General features: G+C 31.3%; 1 protein-coding gene across 1 annotated transcript; it reads left to right on the top strand.

The window, feature by feature from the left end:
* The first annotated feature begins 4,698 nt into the window (after positions 1-4,698).
* On the top strand, positions 4,699-14,939 carry LOC128182460 (sideroflexin-5-like). The gene is made up of 12 exons (XM_052851088.1): positions 4,699-4,862; positions 5,616-5,684; positions 7,050-7,154; positions 8,246-8,300; positions 8,532-8,557; positions 9,290-9,400; positions 10,569-10,634; positions 10,837-10,927; positions 11,187-11,302; positions 11,439-11,524; positions 11,748-11,865; positions 14,813-14,939. Exons 1-12 carry the CDS (start codon positions 4,812-4,814, stop codon positions 14,888-14,890), a joined length of 972 nt encoding a protein of 323 aa, XP_052707048.1. The 5' UTR covers positions 4,699-4,811; the 3' UTR covers positions 14,891-14,939.
* Positions 14,940-16,700: the final 1,761 nt, after the last annotated feature.

The following is a 16,700-nucleotide window of genomic DNA, read 5'->3' as shown; positions in this document are numbered from 1 at the left end:
AAAATCCTGCTATGGTCGCTTCCTTCATGAACCGCATGAATCATCAAAGAAAGCATTTTAATACTGTTTATATTTTTCATCTTTCTCTTAAAAGATGATGAATTGGTAATAAAAAGTAAGTAAAAGTAACTAAATTATTGTTAATCTGAATCGGAACATTAAAGAAAAGAAATGCATGTAGCTAAATATTATCATATGGGGTCTTAGAATTGCATTTCTTGTAATTTTTAAACACTGTTATAGATGCATAGTTTAGTTTTTAAAAAGTCAACTTTAATTCAAGTACACATGTAGCTGTAATAAATATTATTATACTTTCATGGAAAATACTTAAATCTGATTGGTTTAGACGCGGTTTAAATCCGTTCTATTGCGGCCCTCAGCATTAGCAACGCACTTTGCAATGGGTAGCACTATATAAATAGTGCCTGTTTGGGAGGGTAACTGTTGAAATTGACACCCCAAGAAAACATTGTCAACCGACGCAAAGCGGAGGTTGACAATGGTTTTCGAGGGGGTGTCAATTTTAACAGTATTATATAAGTAGTTTCTTTCCAAAAATGGTCACCTAACTCCGTAGTGCAGTGGGTTAGAGGGTTTACTACGAACCTGTAAGTCATGCGTTTGAATCCCGCTGGGGTTTTTACAATTTTTACCTTTAGAAATATTTTTAAAAGCTATTTTTTGGTTAAATATTTTAAAATTTGAAAATTCTAAACCGGTGACAATTTTTCAATTATTTAGTACTTTAATCCACATTAATATCGACAGATGTCACATACCAACTTAAATAGAAATGACGTGAATTCTATAGCGAACCGTACGCGCATGATTTGCGCGCATGTAACAATTCGTTGTGTTACCCGTTGCCAAGTGTGTTGCTAACGCTGAGGGTATTAGAACGGATTACCAACTGCGTTTAAACCAATCAGATTTCAGTATTAACATGAAAGTATAATAAATTAAAACGAATTGTTTCGTGCACCTTATTCTACGAGTAATGCGCATTCAACGGAAGAGCCTTTAGAACAGCCGAATAATGCTGACAAAAATGATCTTTGGTATAATAATAATAATAAGTTTGATGTTGATTTAATTGGTATTTGATTAATTAAATTCATTTAACTGTTAGAAAATATTTATATCATTGAAATGATTATCAGTGTAATTACATGTATAATACATGTACTGACTTTCAGTGTACAGTGAGATGTCTTTTGCAATGTGAGGATAACAAGAAAATTCAAAATATCAATGTCAAGTTTAAGATCATCTATGCATATCGATACACAATTTTCCATATTTAAAAAAGTAAGTCGCATCATTGGATTGACTATCTGTTCGTCCTGTTGCTTTGAACGATATTCATTCGTAGCAAGAATTTAAATTGGAGTTCGGTAGATAACTTGTATTTTGAAAGCACATTCTGTGCCTACAAAATACCCTATCTGACAGTGATCGACTTTCACACAGACTCATACGGATTCGCATCTTTTTCCTTATCCCACGCCCGTAATGACGGTGTCTTCCCACTTAGCCAACATTTTGAAAAAAAATACAGGTGAAATACAGGTAGATTTGTGTTGGCTAAGTTGGAATGGGGTTCAGGTAGAGAACAAAAGAATTTTCAAATTACAGGTAAGCTATAGTCTGTTTTCAGATGAAAGTAGGAGAAATAATAATAATAATAATATATATATATATATATATATATATATATATATATATATATATATATATATATATATATATATATATATATATATATATATATATATATATATATATATATATATATATATATTTGTTAGCCTACAGAATAATACATATGAATTGAGCTTCTGTCCCAGTAAATTATTTAATAATTAATTCAGATGAAAATGTTATTTTTACAAATGAACTGTTACATATTCCCCTATGCCCTTGATTAGGGTACAGATATCATGGTTTTCATCATTAACTGAGATAACTATATAAGCTGACTTAACTTAAACATGGCATTGAAAAATATTGTAATTGTAAGAATCACGTTTGAAATTTTAACTATACATCATATGGGTCATATTTAATTTTTTTTTCAAGTTTCTTTGGTTTTTATGATTATATTGATTAATTCCAATCTACAGAATAAGAAGTTAACAAAACACAAAAAAGCTGGAGTTAAAGTGCTAATAGTTTGAATGGTGTAAACTTTACATTTAATAAAAGGTTAATACATCATTAGTTATGAAGATAAACTCCTCCGTTGTCGTTTTCTATAAACTTGACCTGTACGTTAAGATTAGGCATTTTGATTTTTTATGTCTTTTAACTAACAGTCCATAAACAATTAAGAACTCATAATTTTCAGGCTTTTGATTCTGTAAATTAATGGCCATAATAATGCTTCTCAATTTCAATTTGTTCATTCCCTCAAACCATTAAAATACACATGAACATGAGGTACAAAATTGTGTTATTTGCGTTAAACTGTAATGTCAAAGGAATATAATATTGTATTACAACATAGTAATTCATATTTCTAGTCTATTCATTCTTTAAAAACTTCTGATCGATCTTATTTGATTTATGTTTATATATTTTATACATCCAAATTTAAACAGTTTAAAATTATTTACATGAACGTTTTAATCATGCAAATACCGTATTGGTTTATGCAGTCATATAAAATGTTTTGTGTAATGATCTTGCAGAAAATTACTGACATTTTTTTTTAATGGTTATTTTTATTCATTTATTCTGTTTATCATGTTCTAGGCAAAATTAAATGCTATTTGTTTTCAACAAACTATTCTCAGATAATTGATTCAAGTTCAAGTTCAAGCTTGATCACTCAGGCGTGAAAATCAAAATGTTGGCCAGGTGGGAATTGAGAATTTCAGAATGTGAATGTTGCAATTTTTTGAAAATATGTATATTGATTTTTAGAAAATATATTTAAAAAGGATGTTTGCATATATGCATACATGTACGTAGACTAGTAGACTGCACAATCGACCACATTTTACACAGATGACATTTTAAGGCCCGTATATGGATGGGAGTTGTTTTTATCAGCATAAATTCTAAGAATTTGAGTGAATTATTTTTAAACTTATATTTTCATTTACATTTTCTTCAAACACAAAATCAAGAAATACAACAGAACTGTGACTAAAAACATGCAACCCGATTTCATTAATTTCGACTGCCATTTTCGTATTTTCGATTTAATCGAAATTTTACTTCCATTGAATCGATCGATTTGTGACTAATATATATTATTTTAATATTTTTTTAAGCAACAACCACATGTACAATAAAAAGATTTTCCTTCCAAAAAAAAAAAAAATCAACCCCTTAGGGATATTTCGAATGTGATAGAATTTGGATAGTCCATATTATGTGTCATCTATATCATATATTTTCCAGCTTCTAGTTCCCGGCAAAACTAACACCCCAACCCCCAAAAAAGAGATACTACTATGCTTACCCTCAAATTGGAAATATAAAAAAATACATTTACTTTAGTTTCAATGTAGTGATTTAGATTTTTAAAATTCCTATTGTGGTAATGGTGCTTGGTTTGGTTTGGGTGGGTGAAAAACAGTTTTATGAACAGTTCATTAAATTTAATGTGTTATTGTATTTTTGAAAGTGACGGAATTTTGTGATGAAAGACTACCTGTATCTTTCGGACATCAATGCACAAAATGATAAAATTAAGGGTGTTGTTTTACTCAGGGTTTGAGTTCTCAAATTCGGATTGCTATAAAGTTCAATGTCATGAGTAAAATTTGTTCTAAACACAAAAAGTACCTGTGAAATTAAATAATTATTGTCATTACATTCGATATTTCTACTATATTATGGAATTATGCCAAAACAAAAATAGACTTTTAGCCAAGCAGAGGAAATTCGGACTAAATTTTGCAGATTTTGTTTTCCGCTAAAATATTTTTGGAAGTACTCTAATATTAAAAGTTAAGATTTAATATTTTAGTCTATATAATTTTGCAAATTTTCTGTTAGTTTTACCTCATTTATTCATTATAATAACCGTATGGCCCGAATTTAAAAATTATTGAAATATGCTTAAAAACGAGAAAAGACACCATATCTCAAAATTTTTATCATTTACCTCATATAAATTATATGCCAACAGAATAAGATCAATATAAGTAGTTTAATACTATAAATGTTTTTGTATTATCATCATTCAATTTTTTGTAAAATTGGATCAAAAATGGGTAGGAATTTGAAAAGTAGTAGAGGAAATTCGGACTGGAATATTTATAAAAATTGTGAACGAAAACTTAATGCTTTGTATGTATTTAATGGCATTGCCATTCATAAATTATATTTCATTTTCAAAAGTGTTGAGCAGTTTGTATTATTTTCATAATTAAGGAAATCTCAATCATAGTGTAAAATTTTAAGGGATTTTTCTTTAATTTTCCAAAAATACAAAATGGCCATTGATTCAAAAAGTAGGTCATTGACCTACATTTTTGAAAATGAAAATTATCACTACAATAAAAGTTCTATAACACACAATAGTTAGTTTTTCATTATCATCAGTGGAATTTTTTTCGTTCTGAGTAAACGTCATCCTTAATATATTTGGCCAAATGGGATATCAATGTTATGTGTTTTTGTGTTGAAATAATCCGGAAATCACAAATCTGCGTTGAAGGTTTACTGCATTATTGAGCAAAGTCTACATCTCGTACTTTTTCTCAAGGCTAGTTTCAATCTACTCGGACTGACAGATAAGCAAAGCACGGAACTGTCACATGACAAAGGCATTGTTTTCATAAAAGCCGAGGAAAATGTCGAATGAGTACCCTCCTTTTAGGCTTGGAAAACCAAGATACGACCAAGTAAGTGGACTGACAAAAATGAATTGGGGAAAAAAAACCCGAAATACCGAGACCTAGCGCTGGTCACGTTCACATGGTTTGTACTATAGCATCAGCTTTAAAGCCTTTTATGAATGACTTCTCAGCAGCAATATCTGTTTACACCAATGATGCATTATTTTGGATGTTTATATAATTTAAGATCATTGAATTAAAATTAATATCGTGTATCGGTCAATCGGGTAATACATGTAACATGAAATTCCTAACACCTGTCAAAGTCACGTTTGCGTTGTTATTATATTTTTTTGTGGGGGGGGGGGGGGGCTGAATGTAAAAAAAGGCTCATGTTATGGTATTGAATTTTGTTTGAATGGGAATCTATCTTCCTGATCTTTTAAATTTATAAACATTTATTGTAAAAATGTAACAATTCTAAGAGCTTAAGAAGATGCTCACATTTACGATGGCATGCTATTTTTGTGATGATCCTTGGCACTTATAATGTCCAGGAAATACAAAGTCTGGGTTTATGCAATGCACAAGTAAGAATAATGACTAATGTAGATATAATGAAGATAAAAAAAATTATATTTGCATAGTTTTTGTACCATATATTTCATTGCATATTTTTTCCCACAGCTACAGCTATGTAACTTAACTAGATTTGCAATTAGCTTATTCACAAATTAATGGTAACTACTGTAAATGACTGTAATTATGAAGTTTCATTTTTATTTTCATTTTGTATGTATTAGATTAAAATTATTTTAGTCTACATTTGATGGAAGACTTCGCCACTTTTTTGATGTCATTGATCCAAGGACCCTCTTTACTTCAGAGGTGGGTATATTTATATTAGCTGTTTTTAATCAACGCAAATGAGATGACTGCATTTCAAATGAGCCATAAATTTAGTTCAAGGTCATGTTCTTGCATGTAAGAATGTATGATTATTGTTTTAAAGGTTATAGCTTGATTGAAATGAATTTCTTATCACATGTATTAGTTAACACTCAACTGCCATACTATGAACACTTGAGAATATTTTTCAATCAAATAATTAAAATTTTGTCTGGTTTGATAGAAATACGAGGGTTGTTCGGAAATTATTGAGACAACTCGAATATTTTCTTTTCTAATAGACGAATTTTGGTGAAAATTGGCAACGACACGGAAGAAACGCCAACAAATAATAAAACAAAGTAATATTAAAAGAATATTTAATATTTTTTTTACGACGGTAGATAAACAAGTCGGTGGTCGGGGTACCCGGCGCAGCCATGAACTCGGAGATTTAACAACTTAAACATCTACTTTATAAGTGTACGTAGAATTACAGTTAATGATAAAAGAAATCAAATTAAATATGTTCATTTTATTTGCTATTCTTTGCGACTAACTTTTGATTAAGTTTCACTGAAGTTCGAGTTGAAATACGGATATGGTACACGTATATTTACTAAACAATAGAAATCTGACAACGACTTTACATTGAATTTTGACGTTAAGGCGGCGCATTGAAAACCGTCAAACTGGTGGAAATCTCACAAGAAGACCTTTTAAGGCCACGCAATTGCTTTAAAAAACTATACGATGACAAGACAAGGTATAGAACTTCAGTTCATCATATTTTTTTCACTGATTTTTAACTAGAATTAGGCCAAAGGGATTAATTATCAAGTACTTTCGACACGCTAATTGTTGTCAACAGTTCTAAAATATATTAAAAATGACTGCAGGAGACATTCACAGTAATTAGACTTTCGGGTAAAAATAACTCGATTTTTCCTTTAAAAAAACCAAGAATGAGAGAAAATGTGAATGATGACATCTTGAAATGAAAACAAAAGATGAGAAATAAAGAATAATTCTTATTTCCGTTCGTTTGTAAGGTGTTTAAAACACATGAGCAATAAGAAGCGTTAAAATGACGTTGCGAAAAGTTTGCGGTTGCGCCGGGTCACTGGACGAAGGCACGTTGGCCAGCTTACCAGGAGTGATCTATTCATGCCATGGACAAGAAACTTTTCACATTGATAATCTCTATCCTGATTTACTTTTTGGTGAAATTTCAAGAGTATATCTTTTTTACTAAAAGAATAAGAGAAAATGTCTCAATAATTTCCGAACAACCCTCGTACAATATACATAAACATATCACACAAATAAGTCATGAGATTTTATCTTTGTCTTTTCTTTAACTAGGAGAAGCTAAAGAGTTGTGTTAAACTGTTAGACGATTTTTCCAAAGGCCACCTACCCCCAACTGTAACGAACAAGGATCTATGGGAAGCACAGAAAATAAAACAGGTGAAAATTTGTATATGTATGTTGTGCACAAAGGCTGCCTTAAAAATGGGTAACAATCACGCACTTTATGACCTGGTTAAGTCTATAATAAAAAAAGATATACTTAGACATGTACAATGGATTCTTTATATTCATGGGCAATCGGGCATCAATTCTGTACTTGTTACAAACACACTTTAGGGATACTTTATGTTAATTTGTGGACATTGAATGCCAATAAAATTATTTCATGTTCATGTTTTATACCGGTACTTAGATGAATCTAATTTTTTTATGGCTATATATAAACATATAATATAAAAACTTAACAACAAAAATAAGCATTCTGCATATAATGATGAAATCCAATTTTATATTTTCCATTACAATGATTAGATTCTATTCATGATTTAAACATATATATGTTTATATCATTTATTGCAAAACAAGAGGCAGTGAGGAATTCAAAATAAATGTACATGTATATAACTTTTCCATTTAAAAAAAAAGTTTATTTACCTTGTTGCCAAATAGGAGACATAAGGTACTAAGATAATTTCTGAAACACTTCACTGGTTTTGAACTTTGTTTGACCAATTCCATGGGCCATGAGGCAATATTTAGATTAAGTCATCAAGTGTCCAGACAGTTTTCATTGAAAACACAAAGTCTAATATATTTTTAAAGATTTTCTTCATATTGAATGGTCAATTACAAATATCAATCACCAGTTTATGTTAAATTTTCATTTAGGAATGATTTTAATTTTTATATGTGTCCACTGCTACATGTACATGATCCCAGAGCTTGATTCAAAGTCTCTATCTTGTTCAAAAGATACATGCATGTTCAATGATAAATTTGTAGGTACATATGTAGGCATCCAAAAGAAGAACAGATATTTTGAATAACAGACTGATCTCTATCTACAATCTTACAAATTACTATAGAAATGACTACATATATATGATATGTATTAATATATTAAATTGCACACATACATGTATATATAAATAAATGGCTATAATTTTGTGCATTGTGCAATCTTAACAAGCCTAAAAATAATGACTCCGCATGAACTTATTATCTTTTTAACTTAATTTGTATCATAGGCAATCATTCACCCAGACACAGGAGAAAAGATTTTTATGCCCTTTAGGATGTCAGGTAAACTTAACCAATTTATTTGTGTGTGAGGAATTTTCACGAGGTTCATGAGAACCACCTTTGTTGCGAATATTTCTTGTCGTGAACAAGTCCTCAAATGTCTGTGGTATAATATTTTCTAAAAAATCTATTTTGTAGTTGTGAAAATAAGTCACCGTAAACCAGCTTATTTCCATTATATTGCGAAATAGAATATATTAGATTTCAATTTGATGTTGACTGTTGTTTCAGGATTCGTGCCTTTTGGCTCTCCAATTGTAAGTATTTTCCTTATCCACAAATCTAGTATCTCTAATCCAGATATAAATTTTGATTTTTACTGTCATGTTTTTCTGAGCTGTCTTCTTTTGTTGGAAACAGTTCTTTAATTGTCAATTGTATGTTTTTAAAAATGTAGTATACTCTGTCCCAAGATATCCTGGATTTGCTAAAAAATGTGATGTCTACGGGGATTTTGTATTGCAGCAAGCCCGGATGATAATGTTGTAAAATTGCGCGATGTATTCTGAGTGTATTCCGAATGGAGAAAAGATGTAAACATTCCCCATTATAAATTTCCGTAAGGAATCTTTCTTCGTTCCTGTGAATTTTTCCGAGCGAAAGATGATAATCATTAAATGTGTCAATGAAATTGTCTTGGGAATTATCCCTTTCAACTATGTTAATTGCACTTCTTTCACAGGTATGCGTATTTTTATTAAAAATCTTCCAAATGTGCTGCATAAATATCTTGGGACAGACTATAAGTCAGAATTAAGTGAAAGGTGCAGATAGTTTACATAGAATATGAAATTTTTTTTATTGAATTGCGTTCGATTTCTCATGATTTTAGAGAGTATAATGTGAAATTGAATTTGTAAATCAGATTGGCAATAACAGTGAAAAGAATTATTGAACTTTAGATTAATATCATTTATTTAACATGTTCTGATATGACAACTTAGTCCTCTCTTCAATCTTTACCGAATACTTCGATACTAACTCCCTAGGTGGTAGGATTGTTGCTGCCCAACCAGACCATTGCCACCACCATCTTCTGGCAGTGGATCAACCAGAGTCACAACGCCTGTGTCAACTACGCCAACAGGAACGCGACCTCCGTAAGTTCATTCTGTCTTTTCTTGCCACTGATTGGTCAGTTATTTGATGTGGGGAGATGTAAACACACTGGCCATTTCAAGTCATTTGCAGTGAAATAAAGATGTATGTGTATTAATAAAAATTATACAAAGTAGTTAATAGGTTTTAAATATCAATGTATGGCATTCAAAGACACTGTTACTTAATATGAAATATATTTTTTTTTGCATGTGTGAATGAAGCTTCAATACTGGTCTTCCACACACAAAATACATATAAGCTGTTTAGCAGAAAAGTTTAAAGAAACATAGGAAATGAAACAGTTTCTGTCTATGTCTAAAATTAATCAATCTTTCTTTCGAAAAATTACTAATTTTATTCGCAATTTAACATTTGTTAGGAGACACAAGATGAGATACTTTTTCATTTGTGTTAATTGTTTTGTTTGTATGGTATTTTTGGCTCTCGTTTTGATAGATACTTGAAAAAATAAAGTTATGAGACATGTTACAGATACATGTATTGCACAATAATTGTAAGGAGATTTATGAAGGTATATTAATTCCCCCAAAGAAAATTTGTGTTTCCTGAGGGCATATTTTACAATTTAATAAATTATTTAGTTGAAGACTTGAAGTATCCTGGTTACGAAACTTTGATACTTGAACATAGTGATGTCTTTTTGTCAAACAATATCTATATCATTTCAGAAAGACAAATAATACCCATCCATTGTAAGTTCTCTGTTTTCTCTATCCTTTAGGCTGTCATACAATATAGAGTTGTTTCCCTCCCTTAAGTATTTATGTTTGGTTATTTTAAACACTTAATTTTTTTTTTCTGTTTGAATGCACACATTTTTTAGGCATTCAAAATTTAGTATTTTGAAAGTACATTCACATACCTAACTAATATAAATTGCAGTGCCAACAATACGTATTTATATGTTTATTAAAAATGAAAATTAAAGGAAAGCAATAACCTTTTATTATATATAAACATTGAAAAACAATTTTACCTTTTGTAAAAAATTTTTGTTTGTTTATGAATTTAATACATGTAGTTTTGTTTTGTTTGTTTTAGCTTTTTAAGAGTAAATATTAACAGTATGATTATAAGTTAGTATTCTACTGATAGTAACAATAACAACACTGGTATATAATAGAACGTTGTGTGTTTTACCTGCAGCCTACTCCAATGAGCCGATTCCTACTGGGGTACACTGGAGCAGTGAGCACAGCGGTGTCCATCGCTGTTAGTATGACAGTATTACTGTCAATCCTGATCTATTTCTATCTGTAAACAAATTATTTCTTTGTGTTAATTGTGTAATAATTTTATATCTTAACTTTACAATGATGTTTTCAGAGAATTTAAGTATCAAGAGTTTTCAATATTTATTAAGATATAAAAAAAAAATCACTTTTATTCTATTAAGATCATTTTAAAATTTAAGGTGGGATTAAATCTACTAATCCAAAAGGCCAACAAATTTAGTCCTGCTACCAAAGTCCTCATACAGAAGTTTGTTCCATTTCCCGCAGTGGGTGAGTTCTCTCTGTTATGAAATCTTTAAAGTTTTTCAAGATGAATAGAATATTGAAGTTAATTAAGACCACTGTACAGTTTAGTAGCATTATAAGCATAACATTTTATTCATGCATTTAAACAAATTCATGTCAGATCAGAATTCTCTGGAAATTAAACAACAGTACAATATTTACATATTTATTTGGTATGATTTAAATGGGAATTGTGTATATCTATCATTATCAACTCATACATGTACTGTTGGTTTATCTGTAGCTTGTGCAAGTACTTGTAACTTACTGCTGATGAGGAACTCAGAGCTATCTACCGGTATAGAAGTGGAGGATCATAATGGAAACGTTATAGGAAAGTCCAAAGTGGCCGCTAAAAAGGTTAAAAAAACCTTTGCATCAACAAATAAAAAAAAAATGTTGATTTACTTAATACATCTATATTTATACAAGAGCAGTATTACTATTATGGTGCAAGTTTTTGTTTATCAGGATAAATGATTTATTCCTGTTTCAGGCATTAATGGAGACTGCAATCACCAGAATGTTCTTGCCCGCCCCAATCCTTGTCATTCCACCAATCATCATGTCTCTTCTTGAAAAGTAGGTCAAAATATGTTCAGGTAGTGGATGCTTGATAGAGCTTCACAATAACCATTTTATATAATTCCATTGATAATCTAGTTATTTCTGTATTGTTATATATTATGTTAAGAACTATGACAACATTTAATGAAAGTCTTTTAAACATCAATGTAGAGTTATCTCTCTTTGCTCATGATTTGCCTTGTTGGAGGAAATATCTAAGACAAGTTTTGTTTTCTAGGACTGCATTCTTCAAAAGATATCCACGTGTCCATTTACCTGTCCACGCTTCTGTAGTCACCATTTGTTTTGGATTAGCTCTTCCTGTTGCCATAGCAATATTTCCACAATATTCAAAGGTACCTGTCACATATTTTATAACTTATTCATCTTTTAACGGCAAGGAGGATTGTCTTCAGTTCAGGAGTACAGAAAAAGAGACATTGAACACCTGTTCAACGTGATTTACAATTTGATAAATGCTCTAATTTTTTTTAAGTTATATTCTGTAAATCATCTTTTGATATGATATACATGAGCATGGTCAGGTTATAGCAATATGAGCCTCCTGTAACATTAAAAATATCAATTTTGCAAAGACTCCTTGACCAAAGGATTAAACATTATTCTTACAAATCAATTAGAGTACAATAATGCCTTCTTAGCTTTTAGTTCTTTCTTTTCTCTTTTCTTGCTAGCGTTTGCTATGGAAACTGGGGTCTATGCATGGCTTACTGATTTCAACTTTCTCTCCCTCTCTCTCTCTCTCTCTCTCTCTCTCAGTTTTTTGAAAAAAAAATGAATTCCATGTCAGAAATAAATAGGATGGCAATAAGTTATAAAATTCACCAGTCATTTTCCTGAACATTGTTTTGCCCTCCTTTTGCTAACTGTTGAGAAGGTAGCTATGGCGATAAACCAGTATTTATCCTGGTAAATTTTGTAACCGTTCTAGTAAAACTTCCATTGGTCCTGCCATGAAGTGACTTTTTTTATTGGGTTTAGATGTTTAATTATCTTCCATTGCATCGGCTTTTATTGTATAAGAAAACTATAAGTCTTGGTTTTATTTTTTTTTTTACAGCAATAGCCTAAATATGCAAATGGCCAAGAGCTGTAATTCTGAGCCCCTGTACTGGGCCCCAAAAAACTAGTATCATGCAATATCTAAAATAGATCATGAGAGGAGGTAGTATTCTTTTATACTATATTAAGCTCTATCCTTTTATATACCCACAAACATGTGACAGCAGGCAATGGAGGGTTTTTTTCAAGGTTATTCATGCCCTTCTTAGGGCTGGTATTCCAAAAGGGCACTTGCATAGCTAAAAAAAATAACCAAGAAAAGTGACGTAGAGAAAGGAAGGAGGGGACCCCCCCCCCCCAGCCTTTCCTTCGGTGTGTGGCACCTACCATTAGGGATGTAAATACATACTTGAAACTATTTCAAATTACCTTGTGATTAGTTTATTATAAAAAAATTGTAATCTCCATGTTCCTCAGAGCCATGGAATAGATAGGCGCTCGTAAACCGCGAACGTTGTGGATGGATCTGTGTGTGACGAGTTCCTAGAAACAGAGATGTTTCAGGGTTACCTTTCTGAATATCATCTGAAGAAATTAATAGCCGAGTGCTTGGAAAAAAGAATTTCACGCCAGCTATGCTAAATGGTGAAATTTTCTACTGTATGGACAAGAAAAAATTCCCCGCTAGATAATCTGTATGGTAGAGATGCAACACTGCAATATAAAAATTTTCTGGGACAATACATAAATAATACTTATTGTTTTGTATTTTGATGAATAACATTCATTTTTGAAGAAACAAATTTTTTCCCCACCTTCAAAAATTATACTTCGAAATTTTGTATAACCATTTCTTTTATAGACAATTCCTTTTTATTACAAATATATTCTTTCCTCATTGTCAATGAAAAAAAATTTGAGAAATGAAATGGAAAAGGTATTTTATAGAATTCAACTCCACACAAATATGCATTTAAGTAATTAAAAAATAACCACAAACATGCTTGCACTGTACATGTATCTTTAAGAAATAAAACATTGATTGCCATGTCTCGAATTCAACCAATCCATGTATGATAGAATCCGATTTTAAATGTTATCGACAGTGACGTATGGGCTTACATTTGACGGGTTTCTAAGAAAACACTTCATTTATCTTGGACAAAATTTTGAAAATTTGTAAGATAAGAGGAAACCCCAAAAGAACTTAAAGATTGATGACAAAAATAACAACAGAAAATGATAAGGCATATAACTGTCTTGGGGCTTGCAGGAACTAGCCGTGTAAATTGACAGCTTAATAGCTTATCAGTGGTGTTAACTATGTTTTCACAAGTGCAAGAAACGAACATTTACGAAGAAACATGTGTATTTCCATCAGATAAAGACAAGATCGTTTCACTTTTGATTTAGAAAGACAAACTTTTGACACCTTTGAAGGGGCCAATTTATCCAAACAAACTATAACTGCCTCTTCCAATTCCTGTAATGAGGACAACCCCGGAACATCGGAAAAACAATTAACGATATTTGCTGGGTCGTCCCTCGTAAAATTCAGAACCCGGCCGATGAAAAGGATTGTCTTATCACACGCTTCAGCGGCAACGTCAAGACACCCAACATCTGCAGGAGCCAATTGGCCCCCTAAGAAGTGATTATGATTTATTAAGCGTTTTGTAATTGGCAAATTAGGTAGAGCATGATGTGTGTCAAAGATAGGATGAAGCGGGCAAAATATGGAAGGAATACTATTGTCTCTGCTTGAACTTCATTACGCCGCGTCGTCTGTCGCCTCGCTTTGGGATGGCTGTAAATCACGGTTTTCGTGGTCCGCTCGTTAGGTGTTGCTTTTGGCAGAGTGGACCTCAATTTGGGCGAGGAACACAGAGGAAATAGCAAAAACCTCAGCATAATGTGGTGTGTTTCCCTCACTAATTGTTATTTACTCTCTGTGGTTTTCAGGTAATGAGCGTGCTATGGGTCTTTGGTGCTGATAAGCTTAATTGTTAGGGTGGATACCATTGATTACTACGATATATTCTTTTTTCAACACGTAGATATATTGTTACAAGCTAATTAGGAGAAAACAATTATCTAATTTAGAGCTTGGTGATAAGCATTTTTGCTTAGGGTTCTGTTGGTTTTCTCCCCCCTCAGAATCCAAGATTCACAAATAATGCCTGCGTGTATTTGAATTTCTAAAACGAATTAGCATATTGTAAATTTTGAATTGCTTACTATAAGTGTAAATACGTAATATGCTTTGATTTTTTGTTTCAGGTTGATACGGCCAGTCTGGAGCCCGAAATTCAGAAGCTGACAAAAGACACCACATTAATTTATAACAAAGGACTTTAAACGAAACAAGATTTTGTTATCCTATATTTTTATAAATGTATATATATATATATATATATATATATATATATATATATATATATATATATATATATATATATATATATATATATTCTGTCATGTAGATTTATCCTACGTGATACTGGGGACCGGAGTTATAATTAAAATGATATTGGTCTTACTATATTCTCATGTTATTACAGAATTGATGAAATATTGTGTATACACAATATCAAGTTGTACTGATTTTTTGAAAATATATAATAATTAAGTTTTGTAAACCAATGTTATGTTAGATGTGTTGATTCTTTGTGGCTTACTGCTCGTGATCTATGGAGGAAAAATATTCTGAGGCCTCGCCAAACGATTGTCCTGTGATGATACAAGCCTCCATTCCTATTATCCGAAGAAGAATTTTCAGAGATTCCGTATTGTTACAAGGACAACCTTGTTTGCAATCCCCATGAAAAATTGAATTGTGTCTTAAATTTTCAATTTAGTTATGCTTTGTAATTATTTTTTTTTCTCATTGGAAAACCTACCCTAAATAAATATACGTATATAAAAGGTCGTTTACTTTAGAAAGATGGCAGAAAGAAACCGGAGATAGGGGGCTTTTTTATTCAAGAGAACTAGAACCAGTAAGGGGAAGAATAGCACCAATGAAATTATTGACAAATATAATTTGTCATATATTTGATTGAAATCAATTCCACCGAATGCCTCTGTTCTATGGTAGTCGTTCACTTTAGGATAATTACGACAATGTGTGTTGGTGTGGATTTGTGAGGTTTAAAAGAATTTCACAGAATTTTGCCGTCACTCTGAAATGTTAATTTTCACAAGTCCTGGTAATTAACATAGTCTTTTTTAAAGTGTCAAAATATCGCACACGATGTGCACGAATATACCCATCAGTTTGGAGAACATTTCATAGAGTTAACCTGCAGGGGAATTATCCGATCATTTTACTGAGATGTTCATATCATTGTATTTTTTTTCCAAAAGAATTGAAGCACATAATAATATTTTGGATACAGGCATACATATCTTGACAACCCCTCCCCCCCCAAAAAAAAAAAACTAAAAAAAAAACAAACCAAACAAACAAACATATACATACACAAAAGAAGAATAAAATATCATATTTGACGATAAACTACGAAGTCCGTTACACAATTTATTGCGATGCTGTGTTGAGATTTATAATTGCTATTTTTCCAGATGAACATGTTTGTGCGAGCATCACTTAAGGAGGTTTGGTGGTCAAATTAAACACCAGATCTCCCTAAATGTTTAGATACTATCAGTATGATGTCTTTAACTATAACACCATCATTTAGTATAGAAAAAATCCATATATTTTAGCGTTGAAATTCGAAGACTTTGCTATGATTGACGGGCAGGCTAGCTATAAGTGAAAGTATGGAGGCATAGGCCTTGCAAAGCAAAAAGCCATCTTCACAATTTACTAGCCACCAACACCTTCAAAGTATTGGAATCTTGACATTCTTGAGATTTCGCTGACATCAAATGATGTATTGCAGATGTTTGCTTTCTAATTGATTTTATACCAGTCAATGTATACTCTTTTTTTTTTCATTATATTAATATAATATTCAGAAAGTACAACTTTGGGCAGTACAACCAATTATGATATATATAGTTAGTTTACTAGTATAAAAATATACACGCAGTTTACATAAGACACACGACTATTTATTATACGGCACAGTAAATTACTGTTGTATTAGTACCATTGTCCGTTTTGTGTAGAATATAATAAAAAAAGAAAATTATATTGTTTCTT

Source organism: Crassostrea angulata, chromosome 4 (genome assembly GCF_025612915.1).
Source record: "Crassostrea angulata isolate pt1a10 chromosome 4, ASM2561291v2, whole genome shotgun sequence".
Taxonomy (NCBI): domain Eukaryota; kingdom Metazoa; phylum Mollusca; class Bivalvia; order Ostreida; family Ostreidae; genus Magallana; species Magallana angulata.
This window is presented reverse-complemented; position numbering and strand designations above follow the sequence as displayed.

Excerpts from the sequence above, each read along its gene's own strand:
- LOC128182460 (XM_052851088.1), top strand. The coding sequence starts at position 4,812 with ATGTCGAATGAGTACCCTCCTTTTAGGCTTGGAAAACCAAGATACGAC. Across the intron at positions 11,525-11,747 it reads ATCATGTCTCTTCTTGAAAA|GACTGCATTCTTCAAAAGAT; the intron begins GTAGGTCAAAAT and ends TTTGTTTTCTAG. Across the intron at positions 11,866-14,812 it reads TATTTCCACAATATTCAAAG|GTTGATACGGCCAGTCTGGA; the intron begins GTACCTGTCACA and ends TTTTTGTTTCAG.